The 23,107-nt window shown below is 28.6% G+C and overlaps 8 protein-coding genes across 14 annotated transcripts in view; 4 read left to right on the plus strand and 4 right to left on the minus strand.

The window, feature by feature from the left end:
• Window positions 1-2,791, plus strand: part of LOC117235937 (protein unzipped) — a 33,778-nt gene extending 30,987 nt beyond the window's left edge. Inside the window, exon 5 of the mRNA XM_033498433.1 lies at window positions 342-2,791. Coding sequence (XP_033354324.1) covers window positions 342-852 — 511 coding nt within the window. The 3' untranslated portion in view covers window positions 853-2,791. The remainder of the gene's footprint in view (window positions 1-341) is intronic.
• Window positions 1-4,537, minus strand: part of LOC117235936 (mitoguardin) — a 41,560-nt gene extending 37,023 nt beyond the window's left edge. The window contains exons 1-3 of the mRNA XM_033498430.1: window positions 4,198-4,537; window positions 3,842-3,989; window positions 3,577-3,720 (exon numbers count right to left, since the gene is read on the minus strand). Coding sequence (XP_033354321.1) covers window positions 3,577-3,720; window positions 3,842-3,989; window positions 4,198-4,290 — 385 coding nt within the window. The 5' untranslated portion in view covers window positions 4,291-4,537. The remainder of the gene's footprint in view (window positions 1-3,576; window positions 3,721-3,841; window positions 3,990-4,197) is intronic.
• A 258-nt stretch (window positions 4,538-4,795) lies between these two features.
• Window positions 4,796-8,278, minus strand: LOC117235910 (SWI/SNF-related matrix-associated actin-dependent regulator of chromatin subfamily A-like protein 1). 3 transcript variants are annotated; one of them, XM_033498382.1, is made up of 12 exons: window positions 7,917-8,278; window positions 7,414-7,676; window positions 7,187-7,302; window positions 7,007-7,113; window positions 6,804-6,938; window positions 6,546-6,723; window positions 6,305-6,468; window positions 6,077-6,241; window positions 5,814-5,975; window positions 5,586-5,693; window positions 5,335-5,509; window positions 4,796-5,255 (listed from the first exon to the last, which is right to left on the minus strand). In XM_033498382.1, the coding sequence occupies exons 2-12, from the start codon at window positions 7,556-7,558 to the stop codon at window positions 4,881-4,883; spliced, it is 1,830 nt and encodes a 609-aa protein (XP_033354273.1). In that variant the 5' UTR covers window positions 7,559-7,676; window positions 7,917-8,278; the 3' UTR covers window positions 4,796-4,880. The 3 variants fall into 3 exon arrangements, with proteins under 3 accessions (XP_033354273.1, XP_033354272.1, XP_033354271.1); XM_033498380.1 differs by having other exon boundaries at window positions 4,881-5,255; window positions 7,414-7,844; XM_033498381.1 differs by lacking the exon at window positions 7,917-8,278 and having other exon boundaries at window positions 7,414-7,843.
• A 797-nt stretch (window positions 8,279-9,075) lies between these two features.
• On the plus strand, window positions 9,076-11,445 carry LOC117235894 (serine/threonine-protein phosphatase 2A activator-like). The gene is made up of 8 exons (XM_033498353.1): window positions 9,076-9,402; window positions 9,477-9,562; window positions 9,673-9,876; window positions 9,937-10,154; window positions 10,237-10,361; window positions 10,451-10,551; window positions 10,632-10,739; window positions 10,808-11,445. The coding sequence occupies exons 1-8, from the start codon at window positions 9,375-9,377 to the stop codon at window positions 10,937-10,939; spliced, it is 1,002 nt and encodes a 333-aa protein (XP_033354244.1). The 5' UTR covers window positions 9,076-9,374; the 3' UTR covers window positions 10,940-11,445.
• Window positions 11,446-11,755: 310 nt separating this feature from the next.
• Window positions 11,756-14,794, minus strand: LOC117235895 (alpha-methylacyl-CoA racemase). 3 transcript variants are annotated; one of them, XM_033498355.1, is made up of 6 exons: window positions 14,650-14,792; window positions 14,270-14,405; window positions 14,043-14,184; window positions 13,828-13,971; window positions 13,507-13,753; window positions 11,756-13,415 (listed from the first exon to the last, which is right to left on the minus strand). In XM_033498355.1, the coding sequence occupies exons 2-6, from the start codon at window positions 14,375-14,377 to the stop codon at window positions 12,908-12,910; spliced, it is 1,149 nt and encodes a 382-aa protein (XP_033354246.1). In that variant the 5' UTR covers window positions 14,378-14,405; window positions 14,650-14,792; the 3' UTR covers window positions 11,756-12,907. The 3 variants fall into 3 exon arrangements, with proteins under 3 accessions (XP_033354246.1, XP_033354247.1, XP_033354245.1); XM_033498356.1 differs by having other exon boundaries at window positions 13,828-13,947; window positions 14,270-14,794; XM_033498354.1 differs by having other exon boundaries at window positions 14,270-14,792.
• A 278-nt stretch (window positions 14,795-15,072) lies between these two features.
• On the plus strand, window positions 15,073-16,687 carry LOC117235896 (cyclin-Q). 2 transcript variants are annotated; one of them, XM_033498357.1, is made up of 6 exons: window positions 15,073-15,230; window positions 15,484-15,617; window positions 15,687-15,784; window positions 15,871-16,089; window positions 16,172-16,402; window positions 16,483-16,687. In XM_033498357.1, the coding sequence occupies exons 1-6, from the start codon at window positions 15,193-15,195 to the stop codon at window positions 16,576-16,578; spliced, it is 816 nt and encodes a 271-aa protein (XP_033354248.1). In that variant the 5' UTR covers window positions 15,073-15,192; the 3' UTR covers window positions 16,579-16,687. The 2 variants fall into 2 exon arrangements, with proteins under 2 accessions (XP_033354248.1, XP_033354249.1); XM_033498358.1 differs by lacking the exon at window positions 15,073-15,230 and adding an exon at window positions 15,270-15,361.
• A 561-nt stretch (window positions 16,688-17,248) lies between these two features.
• Window positions 17,249-19,782, plus strand: LOC117235906. 2 transcript variants are annotated; one of them, XM_033498373.1, is made up of 4 exons: window positions 17,249-17,696; window positions 17,892-18,074; window positions 18,143-19,298; window positions 19,382-19,782. In XM_033498373.1, exons 1-4 carry the CDS (start codon window positions 17,502-17,504, stop codon window positions 19,462-19,464), a joined length of 1,617 nt encoding a protein of 538 aa, XP_033354264.1. In that variant the 5' UTR covers window positions 17,249-17,501; the 3' UTR covers window positions 19,465-19,782. The 2 variants fall into 2 exon arrangements, with proteins under 2 accessions (XP_033354264.1, XP_033354265.1); XM_033498374.1 differs by having other exon boundaries at window positions 17,610-17,707.
• Window positions 19,783-19,984: 202 nt separating this feature from the next.
• LOC117235907 (sorting nexin-12) lies at window positions 19,985-22,743 on the minus strand. Its single transcript, XM_033498375.1, has 4 exons — window positions 22,417-22,743; window positions 21,554-21,649; window positions 21,265-21,389; window positions 19,985-21,167 (listed from the first exon to the last, which is right to left on the minus strand). The coding sequence occupies exons 1-4, from the start codon at window positions 22,579-22,581 to the stop codon at window positions 21,062-21,064; spliced, it is 492 nt and encodes a 163-aa protein (XP_033354266.1). The 5' UTR covers window positions 22,582-22,743; the 3' UTR covers window positions 19,985-21,061.
• Window positions 22,744-23,107: the final 364 nt, after the last annotated feature.

Consider the following 23,107-nt stretch of genomic DNA (forward strand, 5'->3'; position numbering starts at 1 on the left):
AAGCTAATTGTAGCGATATTATATGGAATATGAAAAAACGCTGTATCTTTTTTTCTAAATTTTTCATCTTTTCTTTTCAACAACATTTACAGTTGCAATCTGTCTAAGTAAAAGAGAGATGGAGAGAGTATGATATATTAATGTATCAAATATTACAATACACTAAACAAAATTGTTAAATTATTTTTTATATTGCACAGAAATGAGATATTAAGCAGTACATATAAAATATAATATCCAATCCAACAATATGTTATAACTATGTTATAACATTTGAAACAATCTTACAATCGTTGTGTCCAAGTCTCCAATAATACTAATACGCTACTTTTTTAAAACAGGGTAAAAATTAATCTCCTGCCCGGTACAGGAATAAACGTGAGTCTGGTAGCGAACTACACCTCCATGGAGGTACCCTATTCCGGAAAATTAATTTCCCATTACGAGGATGGAGAGACGAGGTCTCGCCAGATAAGCGGCATTCGCGCCGAAGAGAGCATGTTCGATGTAAAACCCATATTCGGACCCATTTACTTCCTTGCCAATTATAGTCTAGTTCCTACCACCACCATACCACCTACCACGGAACCGAGCACCACCGCAACCCCGCAGAACGTAAGCAACGACGTTCGACAGGACTACGGTACGGAAGAGAGCGAGCATCATGACGAGAACATGATCATACCACGGAAGAAATCGGATCTGTCTAACATGCAGAGCGATGACGGTGGACCGTTGTCGCTGAAGAACAAGGTAGAGGTGACGTACTCCGGAGCGTCGTCTCTTCTTAGATTAAACGTAGGATTGCCTTTATTAATTTCGTTACTGACGGTGGTCAATAAAATTACGTGAAAAGATCGATGATTCCGAGAGTATCCTAAGCCCTAAGTTGCAATAGTAATATATTCGTAGAGGAAAAAAAAATAATGTCCAGAGATTATCACAAAACGCAGACTAAAAAAAAATCGTAAAAAAAAGACAAAAATGGAAATAGCGAAAAAAAGGTAAAAAAAAAATAGATGAATTGAATACAAATACACACAAGATGTTGCTGTAATTTCGTACATATAGCAGAGTATGTAACGAAATAAAAAAAGCTACCTTGATTATAAATCGCTGATCAAGTCAGACCGCGATGTCAACGCTGACATAATGCTTGCCTTTCGAAGATGAATAAAAAAAAATACTTCATATTTAATATATATATATATATATATATATATACATAAAAAATATATATATATACACGTTTAGGATAGCAAATGAAAGGGATACCTTAAGCGATGAGCTAGTCTCACGACGAATGTTAAGTAAGTACAAGCGATCGCCAGCCAACATATGGACATGTTAACAACAGCCTGTGGATCGTTAACATTTACCTCTATATTGTTGAATTAATTGATGAATGTGTAAACTAACGACATTCCGTCTTTAAACTAATCTTCGCTGTGAATCGATTTTCCAGCTAAACTATTTTATGCCTTCGCAAAAGTGCACGTTCTAGGATCTTCTTCTAGAAAAGTCTTTGAAAACAAGCTTTGAATGGGAAAATAGAGAGTAAACACATGAGATACAGAAAGGATGATACCCTTTTCTTTGAGAATCGTGTTCAAAGAGAGTTTAGAATTACTGCAGGTATTATTCTCGGGCAACTATATATACATATATATATATAAATATATGTATAGTTTCTGAAAAATTGGGAGAAATAACGACGAGTAAACGAGTGGGAAATTGAAGGTAAAAATGATGAAGAAAAAAATGATTACGGAGGGACAAAGATTCGCGAGTTAACGCAATTACAATATATATTTTTGAGATTGCAGTATAATTTTAGACAATTGTAAGATTTATAAAGGTGTAGCGAGTAAGAATATGTAGAGTACAGGTGGATGGGTACCTGTATTTTTTCAACGATGTTTCAATATCATTTGTCTGACTGATGTAAAGCTTCGAGGAGCCCTTAGATAAAATGAAATAGTAGGAGGATTGCTACATAATAAAAATATTGAAAGAAGTGCACGTTATTTGAGAATGGGTATAGTAGGTTAGTAGGTTTCAATTATTATATTATTGAAGGTAATTTGTTTCCAATTCTGTAAAAATAATACAATATTTTGTGTACCCATCTGTCTCATGTAAAGTGATAGGGCTTGCAGATTCCTAGAAAATAATTATTAATGGAAATTGTAATAACAAAGGAATGCAGTATTTTAATTTGTATAGATACGTTAATAATTTGTAAGGTACATTTGTTTAATAAGCGAGACGAGAAATATGGACTTATAACGTAATAACTACGTTTAATTTTAAACGTCTTTATGTCGAAAATTCAGGAAAAATAATTATATATGCCGTTCGTTCTCTTTTTTTCTTTCGACGATATTTTCTTGATACATTTGTATATGTATATAACGTAATTTCTATACTCTCATTAGGTATAATTGTTACGAACTTATTTAATCATTTATCATTTTTTCTAACAGTGGTAAATAACATCGTACGAATTATCCATATTTTATTACATTATAGCACTAACGGAAAAAATGTAAGAAGGAAACATTCATTTCGAACACGAACACATTGTCCATGAGTTTATAATAACATTAACCGAAGTAAGCCTAATCACAATATTGTGATATTCAGTAAAAATTTTATGTAGATGTAAAGGAATGTGACATATTCTGTTAAATAATTTGTTAATTATTATAGAAAGCAATAATTTGTTGCGAGATTGGGACATGTGAATTTTAGAATGTTGCGTGTTTAAATGAAGCAGAAGAAAAAAAAAGTAGGTAGAAAGTAATGCAAGATAATGATATCTAATACTGTCAGCAATATTTTCTCATTGTGAATAAAGTGATGCGATGGACGTGGCCCAAAGTAAATGGATAGTATGTTTTCAAGATAAAAATTGATGAAAGATACAAATGATAATAGGGATATCTCTATATTTGGAAGAAAAGAAATTACCGCTTATTTTTTAGTTGCTTCTTCATATTTCTGTACGCCTTTGAGAAAATGTTAATAAAAACTCCAATGTAAAAATGACTGCATTTAGCAATACCCAGAACAACCCAGTTTTTTAGAAATATGTGCATTGCACCGATACATTATTTATAAATTATTATGATATAAATTATTATGTAAAAACAAATGTAGTTTCTTTCCCCCTTATTCTCCTTCTCTATGCATAAGCACACACATGTGAAAAATATTTCGTGTGCTACAAAATGTATCTACATTGTCTTATTACTACATTATTCTTTTCTTTAACGATATTACCTTACTGTACACCCCCAGCCCTGTGTATAATAAAAATTCTCATTAAAGTTAAAAAACATTTAAATATCTGATTGTTTTCCACTATTTCATTTTCTAATTCCGATAAGGAAGTATAAATAGATCGATAATGTTGATATAATTTTATCTTCAAATTTTATAATCACAAAAATATTATTAAAATATTCCAGAATCTTTTAGAAATTATATAAGGTATAGTAAATATAAAGGCACATTTAAGGTATTGCACAACTACATTGAAAACTATGAGAGCCATGTATGAAAAACACTTACCAAGAACCCCATACTGTTGTGGAGTAAGTCTTACATCAGCATCTGGACCTCCTGGAACAGAAGATATAAGTGATACTCGATCACTTATATGACTTTTGCTGCTAGCTTCACTTTTTCTTGCCCATGATGCTTGCGATAATACATCTACAAATAAGACATAAATATCATAAGATTTTGTTATAGCATTAATAAAATTTACATTATATGTTTATCATAATTTCTTTAATATCTACTTATAAAATTATATGCTATTGTAATAAATTACCAAAATTAGAGCTCTTTGCAGCAGTAAATCTTTGTTTTAGCTCCCTTAGGGTTCTTCTTGAAGGACGAGGACGTCTTCTACGTCTCTTTAAAAACTGTGCTAGTCCTCCTAATAGTAATGATCCTCCAGTAAGACAAATAATAAAAATCTACAAGAAAAAAAGGAAAATATCAGAATAAAATTGACTACTCCATTATAAACTAATATCGTACAAATTTTGTATACAAATATTTATCATATTACTAAGAGTAATAAAATAATTAAAAAAGTATAAAATATCATTCCGTAAATATTATATAATATAGAAATTATAGAATGTAAATATATTTATTCTAACCTCAAAAAGAGATACTTGCTTTTTGAGTTCTAGATAAATTTATTGATGGCAGTGAAATTACATAACGTTTACACAATGCACCTAAAAACTGGTGCGCGTTAAAAATGGACATTGCAAGTATCTTTGTTATAAACAATATAAATGGATATTTTCACACGGCTTAAACCAACAGATAAACATTAGATTCGAGAGAAACACTGCATTGAAGAACATTCGTTTGTGCGGTAAATATTCAAAGTATAAGCTATTACTATATTGATATAAGACGTGCAATAACGTGGGTTTAAATCTGCTCGCGCATTTATTGAATTATCGTTCGTTGTAAACACAAATTAATAAAACTAGTGTAAACACTGCAATAGCAACTTAAAACTACTAGTAATTTCGAATTTTTAAAATTGGAGGAAATCTAATTTTTGTACTTTTGTATATACGAGATAAAGTTTGTATAATAAAAAGATATTATGCGTTCGTAATTGAAAAATAAAAATTATTACGAAATTCTAGGTAATATTCTTATATTTTCTTTAATGGATTTTTTAACATTATTAAAATATCCACATTCTTTAATATGAAAAACTTTATTACTATTAATAGCTATGTTTATATACAATATGTAGAAAATAGTTCGTGCTTTTATTATTTGAATGCATTTATACACTTTTCACAATGTAAACAAAATACTGTATAAAAATAAGTTTTTCATTTCATATCATCCCAATCACAAAATTCGAAGTCTTCGTCATTTAAATCAAGTAATTCTTTAAGCTCTTCAGTTGTGGAAAATTGACTTTGTGATGTATTTTTTGTTACATTCTCGTTACTGTGTACTATTTTTTGTGAGTTATCCATAAAACTATCTAAGGTTTTTTGTTCTGAACTGAATGCTTGTACAGTGACATCAATATCTTTTAGAGAAAAATTTTGATCAAGTCCAACCTCGTTCAATACATTCATCTTTTTTTGAATTAACGGCCATAAATAATCGTCTGCTGTTTGTTTTGCAACCAAATATTGAATGATAACACTATTATCTTGACCAATTCTGTGTACCCTATCTTCAGCTTGGCACAATATCTATAATAAAACAGATTATATTAAATGAATCTGATTTTAAGTAATTATGATTTCAAAAAATAAAATAAACGATAAATACTCCAGGATTCCAAAATAGTTCTGCAAAAACTACAAGTTTCGCAGATGTTAATGTAATTCCGGCGTTTGCTGCTGTGATTGATAATACTGCTACCATGCAATCGTCACAGTTTTGAAATTGGTCGATTTGATATTTTCTGCGTTCTGGATTTGTTTTTCCATCAATTCTAATATATCTAAAACGCATAAATAAGTTTTGAATAAATAAAAATTTTATCTTTATACACTAGTGTATGCAGACAGTATAATTACTTTATATCCATAGATTCTGCAACATCACAAATAGCATCCATAACATTTTGATGATGGGCAAATATAATGAACTTTTGTTTATTCATGAACAGCTTGGAAATGTAATCACTGAAATAATATTATACATATTAGACAATATTCATTACTATACTAAATAGTTTTATTATATAAAATTGTATTTGTAACTTTAGTGATTATTTACTAAATAAAAATGTTATTTATATATACCATATAGCCTTTTGTTTAGCAACACCAGATTCATTATAGTAGTGCAAAAGAGTACGATGTTTTTCTATACCATTCAGAACCTCTCGCTCTAGTTTCTTGGAAATTTCTACCATTTCTTTAGTACCAACTTTTATTAAGCCTGGATCTAGTATAATAACTTCTCTAAAATTTTTTTAGTAAAATAAACATTTATATTTATACAAATTCAAATGTATGCTTATGTACTATCCAAATAATCTGATATAAGTATACTTATTCTTCACCTTTTTTTTGCCGGTAATTGATTTAAAACATCATTTTTTAATCTTCGAATTACGCAAGTGCGTCTTAATAATAACTGCAATTCTTGCATGTTTGACGATCCACTAAAGTCCCATCCATATGAAGTTTTTTCTCCTGCACAATACCGAATTCCATATTCTTGATATCTATGTAAAAATAATACTTGTTTACTCATATATAAATTACATATAACGAACATTTTACATTACCCCATAAAATTTGGCATTATAAGATTTATTTGAGAATATAATTCCATGGGTCTTGATAAAGCAGGTGTCCCAGATAGCAAAACAACGTGACGCGCTTGCAAGACTACACATTGTGCAGCGTTAAATCTCGCAGTTTTAAGACTTTTCAATGCATGAGACTCATCCTATACATAAATTTATTTATTCCTGTTATATATATATTCCTATTTATATTTAATCAATATATTGTTTTTTAACATACCAAAATAACAAAACCAAAAATTTGGCGTTCAAACGTGTCCATCGCTCGGACTAGAAGATCATATGTTGTAATAACGATTTTACTACTATCAATACAGTCCTTGGTATTTGCAAATTGGTGAATGTAATGAGCAGGTACAGATGGCAAAAATGTATATATTGCTTCTGTCCATTGATACCTAAATTTTTCAAAATCATTTTTACTATTTGCTTTAATACAATGAAATATATCTATCTAGCATATTCTTCATTGTCAAACCTGACTGAAGCGGGTGTAACAATAAGGAGGGGCCAATTCTTTCTAAAATAATGCGCAATGCCTAGTGCTTGAATGGTCTTTCCTAAACCCATATCATCAGCAATCATACAACGACCACCTTTAGATATTCCATAGCTGAAAATAATAAATTTAATTCTATCCTATTTTAAATTTAAAAACACATGTAAATCATGTAGTTATACCAAACTCCTTCTCGTTGAAAGGGCATTAAATTCCCTACTAACTGAGGATCAATGTCTAATAGATCAATATTTTCAGTATTCATTGAGGTGTCATTTTTCCTGAAAATCTAAAAACATTTCAAATGTATATACATACACATACACACACAAAATACAATATATTATTCTTCAATATAATACCTGAAGGACTGGTTTTGGTAATCCTGTAATTTGTATATCAGATTTGAAATTAATAACCTTTTCTATTACTGTTTCATAGTCTTTTAAAAGAAAATTCCATTGTTTAGTTTTCATATCTAAAATAAAAATATGATATATAACAGGTACCGTTATTTATATATTCTATGTTTAGCAATTAAAATTTATTTATTTATGTTAAATTTAAGAATATATTACTCTTATATTACCATATGATCTGCTTGAAACTTTCTTTATTGCCTCAACAAGTGGAGGAAAATATGATGAAGTTTCTAATACAAATCTTTCGTCAGTTAACATGTAACATTTTGCTGTAATGCAAGATTTCTGACCAAAAAAATTCTTTGTTGACATAGGATTAAATCGTTCATTTTGTTTATTAAGTTTTCCACTATGCTTGAAGCAATTGTTCTCAGATTTTGCTTTATAGTCAACATATTTTGATGACGAACCATGTCCAAAAACTTTTGGGCTATTGTGTGATTTATTTTCATTAGTTATGATACTACTATTAGCAGAAGTAATCCTATTTCTTGTATTTGCATTAGGGATTAATGAACTGTTTTTCAATTGAGATTCCTTTCTACGTTGTAAAGCTAACAAACGCTTTTTTTCTATTTCTTCTTGGGAATAACTCATGCTTATAATATAAACTTTATTAAAAAGCTTGTATGATAAAAAAATGTTGATTTTTGTTGTAGTATATACAAACCTGATATATATATATATATAAACGCTTTTTCTTATAAATCGTACACATTCAATATAGTTTTAAAAATAAATGATAATACTGATAATTTCCCATTTTCTTTTATTTCACAATCTAAATTATGTTATCCTGTCATCTTATTCTGCATAATACAGCTTTCACAGTTTGTACAAGATATATAAAAAATATTAATACGTATTTGACGTATTTGATAATTACGTAGTTAGAATTTAAGTCGATTTAAAGTTTGAACACAATTTGTTTACGTAATTTAAGGAAAAATATTTGTCAGTAGTTAACCTGAGTAAATCATCATAAGGAGCGGATATAAACAAAACCACACTCATATACCAAAAGCATAGAAGAAATTGTCCAGAAATTGAGCCGTGAAAAGTCGTCATGGAAGACGAAAAGGTTCAGTTCTGCGCATGCGTGTCATGGTATGAATGTCTCAGACAGAGACAGAGATACTCTACTCATTTCTGTCTATCTCGCAAAAAAGAGAACTTTATTATCTTTCATGTTGGTTTTTCATGACTCAATTTTCGGATGATTTTCCCTAACGAGTAACAAAACCTGTTTATATGACCGTGAATAATACCACAATAAATGAGATCTATACATAAAATTGATCAATATAATTTAACTTAAAAAGCTCAAACTTAGAGAAATAACTTCCTATTTATAATATTTCAAAATTACGAATCCTAGTATCCCCTAGATTTTGACCACGTGGTTTTATTTATCTTTCCTGATTTGTCTCGCTGATTAAAACACGATCATATAAACAGGTTTCGAAACTCGCTAGAGAAAATCGTCCAAAAATTGAATCGTGTCTAATTATGAAAAATCAACATGGATGATCAACGAAGTTCGCGTTCTTGCGAGACAGACGAAGATGAGCTAAACGTCTCCATCTCTGTCTGAGACATTCAGAACATATCACACATGCGCAGAATGAGAACCTTCTTGTCTTCCATGTTGATTTTCACAACTAGTCAAAACTCAATTTTTGTACTGTTTTCCCTAGGCTTCGGTATATGAATGTTGAAACCTGTTTTGTATAATCATGGGTCAAAATATATTTTCAGTAACTTTTGAAGATTTAGTTAACTTTTAGTGGATTTAATGTAAAAAAGATATATGTATGTGCATTATTTAATTTTTCTATAAATTTTTGACCGTACGAAATTTTGTTGTGATCAAAATCAACTTATTGAAAACATTTTTTAATATCTATCTTGTTCAATTTTAACGATTTCAGAGTTGGGTTCGTACGTTTCTATTACGAATGTCCAAAGCAATTTAACTCTTAATAATATACGTTTGCAACTCAAATGTTTTGCATACATCTTATATACATGTGTTTGTATATATAACGTAAATATATCTTCTTTTTTGTTTGTTATTAATTATACGTATATTTTCAATGAATAATAACCAAATTCTGTGATAAGTACGATGTCAACGTCAAAGTCACCTGTAAATCGTACGTATTTCAAACATTAATTAAAATAAATATATTTAATAATATCGAGTAATTGCCTTTTAATTATATTGTAGCCGACGATCATGAATTCGTCATGCCGAAAAAGTCGATTAAAGTACCATCTGATATGGTAATTTGGGAAAAATCCGAAGCATATTTTGTAAGAATTTGCATACTATTTCTTTTTTATTAATGATATTTGATATTATCACAATTTTCAATATTCAAGGATCTTTATCGTATGAAAAAACATGTAAAAATATTTTGTAGGAATACTTGGGATTTATATTGGCTTTAAATGAATCGGTTCAGGGAAAAGCTTTAAATGTTGAATACACACAAAGTCCTACAATAGCCAGTATTGTTCAAATGCTTAATGAATTTGATGAATGGATAACACAGATACCTCCCACTGAGCAGCCTCAACGTTTTGGTAACAAATCATTTAGAGAATGGCACGAAAGATTACAACAGGTAAATATATATTACTTTTACATAGCCATCTTCAAAATCTATCGATTCATAATATTTCAGAATGGAATAGCAGAATTACAAAAAGTATTGCCAGAAAAATTACATAGAGCAGTTCCAGAAATAGTCCAGTATTTATATGAAGGCTTTGGAAATCCAACGCGTATAGATTATGGTACAGGACATGAAATGGCATTTTTAATGTTTTTATGTTGTATGTTCAAAATTGGTGCTTTCACACAGGATGATAAAGTAGCTGTAGTTGTAAAAATATTTAACAGGTAATTTTTATTGAACTTGATATTCTTACCCTAATATTTTGTGTATTTCCAGAGATTAAAATAGTTTTTGTTTTTTTGTAAGATATCTGGAATTAGTGCGTAGATTACAATTAACTTATCGGATGGAACCAGCAGGTAGTCATGGTGTATGGAGCTTAGATGACTATCAATTTGTCCCATTTATATGGGGAAGTGCTCAATTAATTGGTATTGCCTTGTACCAATTTTTTTATTTTTTATCATAATGTATTTCAAAGATATACATAAATGTACACAAAAAATGATATACATTTCAGGGCATCCTCGTATAGAACCTCGTCATTTTGTTGAACCAGATATTATTCAAGCTTTTAACAAGCAATATATGTTTCTTGGTTGTATTGAATTTATTTCAAAGGTTTGTATACATATATATGCACTCACATATATTGTATTGTTAGCCGTTTTTATATATTTTAAAGGCAAATATTATTTTAGGTAAAGATAGGTCCATTTGCTGAACATTCAAATCAGTTATGGAATGTTAGTGCTGTATCTTCTTGGGCCAAAGTAAATAATGGTCTTATTAAAATGTACAGAGCTGAGGTAAATATTATTGCTAACAACTTATTAATATGATAATTAGATAATGACGTTTTAAACATCATACACAGGTTTTAGCAAAATTTCCTGTTATACAACATGTTTTATTTGGTTCTTTATTATCGATAAAACCGGCGTCTGTTCCACCTGTTAAAAGGGGACCTCGTCGAGATCAACCATTACAACCACCACCGACTCAGTAATAGTATTGTACAAATACGCTTCATATCTGTTGATGTAGTTTGTAACAAATATCCGGTATTTATAATGAAACTATGTTGCAATTGTATGCTAAATTTCAAGATATATGACACAAATAATTGTATTATGTTGCTTTTATGCTGCACCAATTTTTCCATTGTTAAATCGTAAAATATATGTGTTTTATATATAAATTTTATTTGTAAATTATTAAAAATTTATTTTAGGAAATGTCAGTCATATTAGTTAACAATGTGTTAGTAATTATCTAAGATAATCTAGAAATTAGTTAATACGATTATTTATTGTAAATAAAATTAATCAGTTACAAAAAATGGTTCATAATATGTAACACACATTGTCACGAGAATTGCTTCAATATGAATACTTACATACTGTAAAATAGATTACTTTTTAATTTCACCCAGTTAGTAGCAATTCGTTTGTATACAGACACAACCACTAACAAGCATTTTCTTGTATGATAGAATAAATATTGTATCACTAACAAGTGCTTTTATAATAATATATAATACAGCTATATATATATATAATATAAATATAATAATCTATATATTAATATAATAATACTGCTTTCTCAATTACAAATAATTCAACATAATATATATGTAAATATGTAAAGTGAACTATCCACTATAAACTATTAAGATATATATTACACATAAGATGTTCCGTCGGGTACAGACAAAAGAAACACATGAGGCCATCATCGGTAAAGCTATTAGCACGATTGCAAAAAAAGCTATTTTTGAGCTAAATTCTTAAATTATTAAATATTATAAGTAATACACAGCATATTTTTAGGATTACTTAGAATTTTAATTTAATGCACACTTAATAACCAGAGATGTGTTATAAATTCAGTATTTCTAAAGGGCAATTTGGAAATATATTATAACAGTACAAATTGCCGAAGTTTCTGACCAGGAGGAATATCACGATCTTTCCGGAAAAACGAACATCTCGTGTCAGTTCAGGTTATGCCCTTACCAGAAGAAGGCGTATGGAAGGGTAGTCCTGACACTCAGGGTACTGTTGATTAGAAAATTAAATTTTGATAACAACCAATCAACGTGCATTCTGAATACATGAGACAAACCTCGGACATTCCGAGGAGAACACAAACATTCTTCCCCCATTGACTTATACAGGTATTTTCCAATTTTTGTAGAAGTCAAACGTTCTCAAACATTTATACAAGCAAGATACACTGTAAACTTTCAACTGTAAACATTCAATCCTCAAATAGGGGCATAATCACGTGCGTAACTCTTATGGTGTATCAGCTTATTTAAGTGTATTAAAGTTTAATTGTATATCGTTAAACAATGAAAGTGCAATTTTTCGTTTCTTCCCCATAAATATACATACACTGTGCCTGAAGAACATACAATTATTCAGAGCACGTTGTTCGTGTCGACCTTCAAGAGTTAACAGGGACAGTCATGTGAATGACTGCATAAGAAATGAAACATGCACAAAATATACGTCATAGGAATAATATTTATTTTGATATTATTTTCTGTAAATTCTGACAGAAACAATAAAAGATACCAAAGTCATGTTGCACAAATTATCATTAGTATCGATACTTTATTTTCTTGATGACAATAAGTTGCATTAAAAAAATATAAAAATATGATTACTGATAGTTTTGATTGTCATTAAATAGAGTAATTAGTAATCTTTAATATAAACTGCTAGCTTTTCGCTTTTTAGGACACTAACAACCTTTCTTATATTATTACATGAATTAACAAATATATGTAAACATTTTAATGAAAATAAATTACATGCTTAACACGTTGACGCCGGTGCCCGAATTCACTATCTGCTTCGTGGGGCAATGCTGGATCACTACCTATATTGTGAAATACATGTGTGACCCATCGCAGCCCCTCGTGACAGACATGTGTGACCCGCTGATGGCGCACACCGGCGTCAACGTGTTAAAGTTTAGAATGTTTCATTCCTTGATTAACAATTCCATTTGCTATTAAATTAACAATTTCTTCTGGTTTAAAATCTAATTCAGTAAGAATTTCTGTAGTGTGCTCACCCAATTTAGCATTTCTTTCATGTTTTTTAGACATTCCAGGAGTACGAGATAAACGTGGAGCAGGATTTGGAGTTACCAAACCATTGTCTCCAGTCTTAAATATATTTCTTTCCTTATTGTGTGCATGTGATGCAACATCTTTTAAATTTAGAACGGGTGTTACGCAAGCATCTGTACCATCAAATATGGCACACCATTCTGCTTGAGTCTTTTGTTTGAATATCTTTTCTAATTTTTCACGGCTTTCTTCAAAATTCTCAAATTGTGGCATTTCATGAGATGAAATTCCAAGTTTCTCTAAAAATATCTCATAAAACTTAGGTTCAATTGCTCCAACGCACATATATTGTTTATCTTTTGTTTCATAAGTATCATAAAAGTGTGTTCCAGAATCTAATCTATTTGTAAGAAATATTATTTAATTATTTATTTATATGAAACTATTAAAAAAATAGGAAATAGATAATGATATAACTTAGAGATCCTTACATATTTTTACCACGAGGATTTCCCCATAATCCAGGCACATTTTGAGATCTAAAGAACCAACTGCCTAGATATGCAGATCCATCTACCATTGATGCATCAATCACTTGACCAATACCACTCTTGCTACGTTCAAATAATGCTAGTATTATACCAAAAGCACACATTAATCCACCACCAGCAAAATCAGCTACTAAATTGACTGGTGGTGTTGGTTTCTGATTGTGACGTCCAAATAATGATAATAAACCTGAAAAGCAGTTTAGTAAATATGCCTTACTTAAAATAAAGTAAGCTAGAATACATATGTTGTTTTTAAATTACCAGATAAAGCTAAATAATTTATATCATGTCCAGCCATATTAGCATAAGGTCCATTATGCCCAAATCCTGTTAACCTGGCATATATCAACCTCTTGTTTATTCCCATAAGTTCTTCTGGTCCTAGTTTCATTCTTTCCATTACTCCTATTTTAATATTAATCAATATCTAAAAGATATATATAATAACAATAATATATTTATTAAAGAATACAAACCAGGTCTATAAGGGTCTATAAGCACATCACTTTGATTGATCAATTTCCTAAATATATTAGAACCTTCATAAACTTTTAAATTTAACGCAATTGATCTTTTTCCATGACCCAGACAATCAATGGCATTATAAGATCCATAAATCTATAAAAAAATAAATATTTAAAAATTGATATATACATGACCAAAAAACGAGCTTAAAACATGATCGCCTAATCATTAGTTATACCTTGTCCACTCTGATTACAGATGCACCAAATTGGGCTAATATCATTCCACAAAAAGGGCCTGGTGCTAGCCCAGCTAATTCTAATACATTTATACCTTTTAAAGGCATATTTGTGATCTTATCTGCGCCATGAAAACTATCATAGAATGAGTTCACACTTTTTTAATTACAGTTGTATCAAAGTTAATTATGCAATCTTGCATAGTAACAGAAATCAATATGAATAATTAATTCAACGATACTAAAACTTATTAAATTTCTTTAAGAAATGATGAAATCTTTTTTACAGATAAGTGAAAATTCATTTTTAATTAAACGAGGTACATATTACATTGTTAACAAATTATTTAAATACATTTGTATGAATATAAAAACTATACCCTTACGATACAGAGTGGTCCAGTTAAATGGAATCACTTATATATCTTCTCCATTTATTGTTGTATGAAGTTACATTATTTTAAGGACCACGCGTAATGGTAGAATTAATTTTTTCTTATGATTTTTTTTTTGCGAGATTTCAAGGTCATTATTATTTTTTAAAAATAGAACCATATATCTATTTTTCAATATTCTTGCAGAGCATGAAAAAACGAAGTCAACCTTCTTTATCCGACCTTAATAACTATACTATTCTCATCATTTAATTTTAAGATATTTTCGTTTGAAGGGTACATACAAAATATCAGATAATATTTATTTTTAACAGCTTCTATTTATTTCTAATTTCTGAGGATCAGTAATTCTAGAATCTTTATCGGATATAGTTATTTTAATATTGGTATTAAAGTCACTAAGGAAAGGGAATATATTAACTGGTAACACTGATACGCAGTGTGCAATAAATAAATACATATTGTAACCTGTAACAAAACAAATTACATTAATTGTAGACAAATTCAAATAGAATATATATCACCAAAATGAATCCGACGGAACCTACTAGTACGGAAACTTTAAGGTACTTTAAGGAAATACATGAATTATTTGAAATAAATTTCTTTGCGAAATTTTGACTGTACGCCGGCTCGTGATTTTTATAACTTACTTTACAACAATGTTTAATGAATTTCATTTCCCAGATAAAGTATAGTATGTTAAACATATATTATTTTCTTTGATTAAGTCAATTTTTACAATATTTTTAGTAATACTATATGTATGCATATATACAATTTGTAATAAATTAAAAATAATATATTGTATCCATACAGTTCCAAAATGAAAGACGTTATTGATGTATTAGCTATGCAACGGGAGAAGAGAAACACTTTGCAAAAGAGCATTACGATTGATTACACAAAGAGCAGTGATAGTTTTACAATTTCACGATTTATATTTGAATGTGGTAAGTTCTTTGATTATTTAGTTTTATATTGTAATAGTGGAAAGTGATATTAACCTTTATAAATTATAGGTTTAAAACTGGAAGCTCATCCTCTGACTATTGCTACAGCTGCAACATTGTATCATAGGTTTACAAAAGAAGCTGTTCCAGGAGGTTATGATAATTGTGTAAATAATTAATTTACAATATCAATTAAAGTTTCAAATATATGTCCTTTATAATTTATATTTACATAGATGTGCACGTGTTTCAGCTAATTGCTGCTACTTGTCTTTACTTAGCAGGAAAAGTGAAAGATGATAATTTGAAAATTAGAGATGTAATGAATGTATCTTACAGCACATTACATAGAGGATCACAACCATTAGAATTAGGAGATCAATATTGGAGCATGAGAGATGCAATTGTCCAAGCAGAACTTTTAATTATGCGTATGCTCAAGTTTCAAGTGACTCCTGTACATCCGCACAAAGTCAGTAGTAAATGCATATAATTTATGTTATTTAAAATATAAACCATAAATAATTATTCTAAATAAGAAAATATTATTTTAGTATATGTTACATTATTTACGATCTTTGCAAGCATGGTTTGGAGAGGAAGAATGGTCTAAATATCCAGTTGCAAAAACAAGCATGGCACTTTTACAAGATTTTCATCATTCCCCAGCTATACTTGATTATCCACCAAATTTAATAGCAATCGCTTGTATTAATTTGTCACTTCAAATTTATGGTGTAGTAGTACCATTAATGGACGAATGTGACCAGCAACCTTGGTTTAATGTAACAATTAAGAACATTTTTAAATTTATGAAGATCAGGAATTAGTTAAAAGCATAAGGTAAAGTTATTATCTTTTCCAGGTCTTCTGTAAAGACCTAACAAGAGATAAACTTTGGGAGATAATGGAGAAAGTTATGGCAGCATACGATGAAGAACCAGAAACTAGAGACAACTGAAGCATTTCAGTGATATTTGAGTTCATTGTATATTAACACAAGTTCGACGTTTTTATAAAACTTGGTATTGAAAGAGTACAAATATAAATCAAGGCCATCAAACAGAATATTTCTGATTTTGTGTTTTGTATTTTTCTATACCATTAATATTATTTTTAAATTAAAAGACAATGATATTTGAAATATAAGAAAATAGTATGGAAAAAGCGACGTGCATTTTTTATTTTACCAATATGCAAACTGATAGTATTCATCATAATATAAAATAAATTAATTACTTCTTCTTTATAATAAAATCATAATACATTATAGAGATTTGAAAAGTTTAATTACTTAATTAATATTAAAATATTTAGAAAATTAAGAAATTTTAGAACATCAAAATTTTTAATAACATCAAATTGTTTCTATATTTCATATAAATTTTTGCATATTTTGAATTTAATAATGTAGAAAAAAGTGGCGGGTAATTCTTGATAGATCCCAATTAATAATTATTACTCAACATTCCAAAATAACATATATTGACAAAATTTATATGTATGAAATCTTTACCTAAAGTTTAACTAGCATAATAAATTATAGAAAAATCAATTTATTATACAATACAGTTTGAGTTCTGACATGTGTGAAGTTAGTTGCTGGCAAATCGCTATTGTGTGGTCAAATATATATATAGATATAAGTAAAATTATTTTCGTATGATTACAAAAAAATACTTATCTGTTTGATTCTAACATTGATATAAAACCTAATGTCTATTTATATTCATGTTATAAAATAATAAATGGGCATTTGAGTCACAAGAAAGTCGAACATCGAATATTATTGCCCGGTGAATATTTACGGCATTTGTCAGTGAGAAGTTTGAAATAGTTTTACATAAAATTTTGATAAGAAATTGTTCTCAATCCATCATAACGATGGATCAAATGGAAAGATTTTTACCATTTACGATGAAACGAGAACAGGAAGAGTTTGATATTTGGGATAGCGATGATAACACTAGTCTCGAAGATATTAACAATCTTCTTTCAATTTCAATACCTTCACTTTCAGCGAACAAATTTCATATTCCCACTGATCTGAATGATGAATTTCTTCGACTGACTACTACGGCATGTTTTCTGTAAAAAATCCATTAAACACTTGGATATATTAAAATTTAAATATAATTTTAAATATTTGAATTTAAAAATTATTTTTGTAATTTATAATTAATTAATTAAATACAGATATATATCTGTAAAGTATAAAAATATTTAATTATGTTTTAATTCAATGTTTTGTATTATATTAAATTTAAATTACAGGTTCGTACTATATATTTTTCCTATTTACATAAATGCTTACTTAGCAATTACATCCTTTGTTATAAGGAGAAGAATGAAGAGATTCCAAGTAATCAGTTGAAAATGTGTGCAAATCAAATGGAATTACTTGCAGTTCGATCATCTTTAGAAACCACTTTATACAGGCAAAATATATTGAAATTGGTAATTCTGTTTATTGATGTAGTTTGATCTAATAAGTTGATTAATAGTTGAAATTAAGATATTTATAGATTTCAGATGTAAAATCACATACATCAGAGAAAAAAGCCTATAAAAAATTAGTGATATTTTTGAAAACCGCACCATCTAAGGTAGACATTGGAGTTCAAACAATTAATTCATGGGCGGAGTTAGAAAGGGCAGATAACATTCAAAGTATATGTATCACCTCTAATTGTGAAGAATTGTCCTCAACAAAGGAAATATTAAAGCATAAAGAAGAGGATGATATAAATGATGAAAATGAAGACTATATGGATGATATATCTTCTCAATTGACTGTCTATAATAATACAGCTTCACCTACTGTCAATTCTACTAGTCTTAATGATGTAAAAAACAATAAATTCAATGATTTAGATGAAGAGACATGCAATAAAATGATAGTGGATGAAGACACAATAAAAGAAGAAGATAGCAATATTTTTAGTTGTATACAAGATAATTCTAATATTCAAGTTACAAATCAATCCAATGTTCAAATTGATGATGAGAATTCACAGGATTCTCTTTTGCAACACATGGAAGATATGTTTTGTGACAGTGATGATAGTAGTGATCTTATGACATTAATTGAGAAACATTCAGGCGTTACTAAAGCTAATGTGGATAAAGAAATTAATGCTCTTCTCCCACATAATTCTAATGGTTCTATTAACACGGCTAAAAGTAATGACATAAAGATTAACTCGGTTAAGAACACTAACATAAAAACATCAAATACAAGTAGAGGAAAGTATAGTTTTAGTTATTATAAAGAGATGAAAACCAGAGAAAGTAATAATAAATCATCATCAACAGAAAATGAGACAACAGAAAACAAGCAAAAACGTAGAATAAACAATATTTGGCTTGTTGAACGTGTATATCAAGTATCAAAACTAAAGGCAAGAATGACAGAATTATCTTTAAAAGATTGTAGAAGACATAGAAGAGTTAAGGAAAAATTTATTGAATTATTTGGAGAAAGTGATGATGAAGGTATGATAACAGATTCACCAATTTGTATAGAAGAACATTTAGCAGCATGTAAAGAAAGAATAGCACCATGGATTGTAAAATACTTAATGCCGTTCTATAAGAAACGAAGAATAAAAAATAGACAGCTCTTTAAAGTAGTTGCCAAGCATATAGCTGATATGCTTATTATCGAGAATACATTTCCTGGTTAGTATCTACTGAAATATTTTATTAAAATATTTAATAAAAATATCCTCATATGCGGTACATACTTTATTTCTGTTTTCCAGAACAAGACTGTGTAAGCAAGTATATAGAAACATACTTCAAAAATAAAAAATTCATTAGAACTAAACAGGATGTATATTTATAAACATTTGTTACATAGTTTAATCTATTAAATAAAAGAAATGTCACAGAACATTTTACATAACAATTATCAACATGAATTATCAACATTGTATTTGTTTAAATTTCAGAGGTTCTAAGCTTGAGATTAACAAAGGGCATAATTACATATTTCATCATAAAGACAATGTGTTAAATATTACTTACGTAAATGTGTTTAAGATGTCTGCAATATCAATAGAAAAGAATAATAATTTTGTGAGTTGTTTCTAGCAATCTTTTAATTTGTTAAGAAATAATGAAGTTTGAATTTACAACACTACTTCTTTTTTATTGAAAGTTACATATACTTTTTAATCAAAATAAACACTGACAAATCCCGTTTGTGTTAAGATTTTCTTATTTAAATATTAGAGCTCTAAAAGTGACATTTAAGTCACAGTCTTAATTTTTTGTATGTTCCTTATTATTTATATTGATAGACAATATTTCTTATGTGAATGTTACATGTGCACTTGTTTATACACAAATATATTTATTATATATTAATGAGAGAAGAAATATATTTAATGAAAGTTCTCCTGTAATACAAATTATAACTTAATTGAAACACTGTAAAATAGTTTAATCTATGCCCTGTACATAGTCCCTTTGATAATTATAAATATTTAAAAAGTGTTGCTTCTAATGTAAGTTTAGAAAATATGAAAACACAATATATATACAAATTATTAATTTTACTTTTATATCCAGTACAGAAGTAATATCATTCCTGTATCCTATTCTCATAATAAAACAAGGAGCGTAACAAGAAGATTCAGAACACCTTAATCATATATATATTTTATCATTAATAAACAAGGATCTAAGTTTAGTAAATTTTAGATTTTTAACAGTATTTCTTATGCAGTGAATATCAAATTATAAACAATTTTTAAGAGGTTTACCTTCATTCTCAAATCGATTTATCTTATCCACTTATTTGCAATAGCACTGTTTACAAATGAACTTATTGCTACTTACGAGTTATCCAATAGAAAACAATGTGGTATAGTTAATTATTCAATTTATTTTACTAAATTGATACTATTCATATACAAAAAAGAGTGATAAAAAGTTATTAAAGAAGGTCAAATTTGTATTATGTTTTCTATTGAACAACTTGTAAATAAATAATTTTTATCTTAATATTTTATTTTTTAAGCCATATTTTGCAATCCATAAATTTTGTATATTTATATATTAATTGATTTGTTGTATACAACATTATATTGCAATTTCTGAAAATGATAAATATCAATGTTATAAGTTTTTTTATCAAACTACAGTATTATTAAAAGAGGAAAGATTAAAAGAAAAAAACTTAGTTAATTTTTCCCTATGACTGATAATGATATGAATAATAAGATCCTTCTAAATATTTAGTTATGTGTTTGAAACACAATTTTTACAAAGCAAATTCTGGTTGAACATCACAGTGTAAAAAGCTCGATTAAATATTGCATAAATACAGAAGGATCTTAATAAATTTTAGACTTAAAGATTTAAGATAACTTTTCAAATATAACTTTACATATTGAAGGTGGGGAGGAAAATATACTTGCAATAAGTCTTATTGTAACTTATGTATTACGTATTTTTCCAGGTACGTAGTTCTTGTCTATTACAGGTTCTTGCAGAAACATATGTAAACACCGTTCATTCTGTGCTAATGGATGTCCTGCTATTCTGAAATATCAGGTAAGATTTCTGTATAATTCATCCAATATTTTTACATATTAAAAATAAATGGAATGTATATTTAACTTGGTTAATATGTACTTACTTATTAACAAAAGCTTCTAGACCTTTCCTTCGATCTTCAATAAAATCTTCTTCAAAAATACCATCATCTCCTCGAAAAGGCATCTGACGCTTCCAAGCTTTTCCTGGTAATGGAGGCACTACTATCTGTAAGTTCATTAACATTTTCTATTTACTAATACTGTTTTTTTCTAGTAAAAAATAAAACGTATTGATTTTTCTAACTCTGTTATGAGATATTAATATTATCTTTGATTTAAAGGAATTTATCTTTTACTTTTATTTGTTTTACATATACTTTACCAACTGACCTTGCTATCTCTTTCTAGTTCAGTCCTCAGCCATTCAAAATCACTGTATCTTCTTCTTACTGTGGAATCTTTTACTTTAAAAACTGGTAGATTTGTCTGAAATAAAGAATTATTTTTTATAATTCATTTATTCAACATTTCAAATATAATACAAAAGAAGGAATGTAATATAAAATTTATATTTAATTCTATTTAAAAGAACAAGAAGATCATAAGATACATATAATAATATTTTAGAATAATTTCAATATAAATTTTACAAAAAATTTGCTTATGTATATTATTATCCCCTGAATTCTGGAATGCGATTCATATATATTAATCTAAGGCCTATAACTGGTTTCAACAGTATACATATTTTTGTATCTACCCAATTTTATCATTAACAGTAAGATAGCAGACACAGCCCATGATAGATTTGGTTAATGTCCACAATAAAATTAGCAGTCCTAATAACGCCATCGCTAGTATTACTTTCGTATTAAAAAACAAAATTAATGTGAAAAAAGAATATTGAAAACATAAAAATTTTTTAATAATCTTTCATAAATTATTAAACAAGGCTTAACAATACCGTGACTGTATATACATAAGTATTAACCGCAATACGAAATTTTTTTCACAGAAAATATCATTAATTGCAGAAAAAATTTATTAATTTATTGAGTCGACGAATAAATAGGAATTAAACAAATTTTATACTTGGAGAAATACAAAGTTTATATATTTAAATAACAATACGATATCTTATACATCGAAACTGCAAGAGAACCTGACATCAAAATGAAAAAAATGGTCGGTTATGTTCATTAACTGACAAAGAATGAAATTATGAAATAAAACAATAAGGGCCTATCACTCACCCTCATGCGAACTTCATAATCGGTATACCGTTTCTTGCCGACGCCGTGTGTGATTGGATTAATCACGTCAATTTCGAGAAAATTTGCAGGCGCTGCATAAGCGTCGTCCAGTGTTTGTTTTTTAACATTTAAACGACGTGTAGCGTCCACTGTCGTATCCGCCATACCTTTTTCAACAGTAAATTAATTAAACCGCTTAAAGACCACCTAAGAAACACAAATCCGATACAGTGAATAACGAAACTTCGTCAAATGACAGCGGTGAGAAACTTGACACAATTTGTTCTCATGTGTTATATCTGTGATCATGGCACGAAGAAATGGACGTAGAGAGGAAACCCACGAACTAAACTCACAGTTAGTAATGAGTTGTCAAATACGACCGTGATTTTTAACTGTGGCGAAAAATTTGATCTTTGAATAGGAGTCAATACCCTGATACTCCTTAAAAATTTTGGAAATCTTTGAAATCTTGAAGGTCTTTTAAGTCTTGAAAGTCTTGGTTACTTTAATAAATTTTGAAAGCTTAACACGTAGTCAATATTTTACAAGTATTTTGAATATTTCATTGTCATAAGATATTAAACAAAATCTAAAATGTCTGAGGTATCGGAAATGTATTCCAATGCAACTTTCAAGACTTTCAAGACTTACAAGATTTCCAAGGCTTATAAGACTTTCAAGAGTTATA

The sequence above is a fragment of the Bombus vosnesenskii genome, unplaced genomic scaffold, assembly GCF_011952255.1.
Source record: "Bombus vosnesenskii isolate JDL3184/JDL3185 unplaced genomic scaffold, Bvos_JDL3184-5_v1.1 scf7180000013334, whole genome shotgun sequence".
Lineage (NCBI taxonomy): Eukaryota > Metazoa > Arthropoda > Insecta > Hymenoptera > Apidae > Bombus > Bombus vosnesenskii.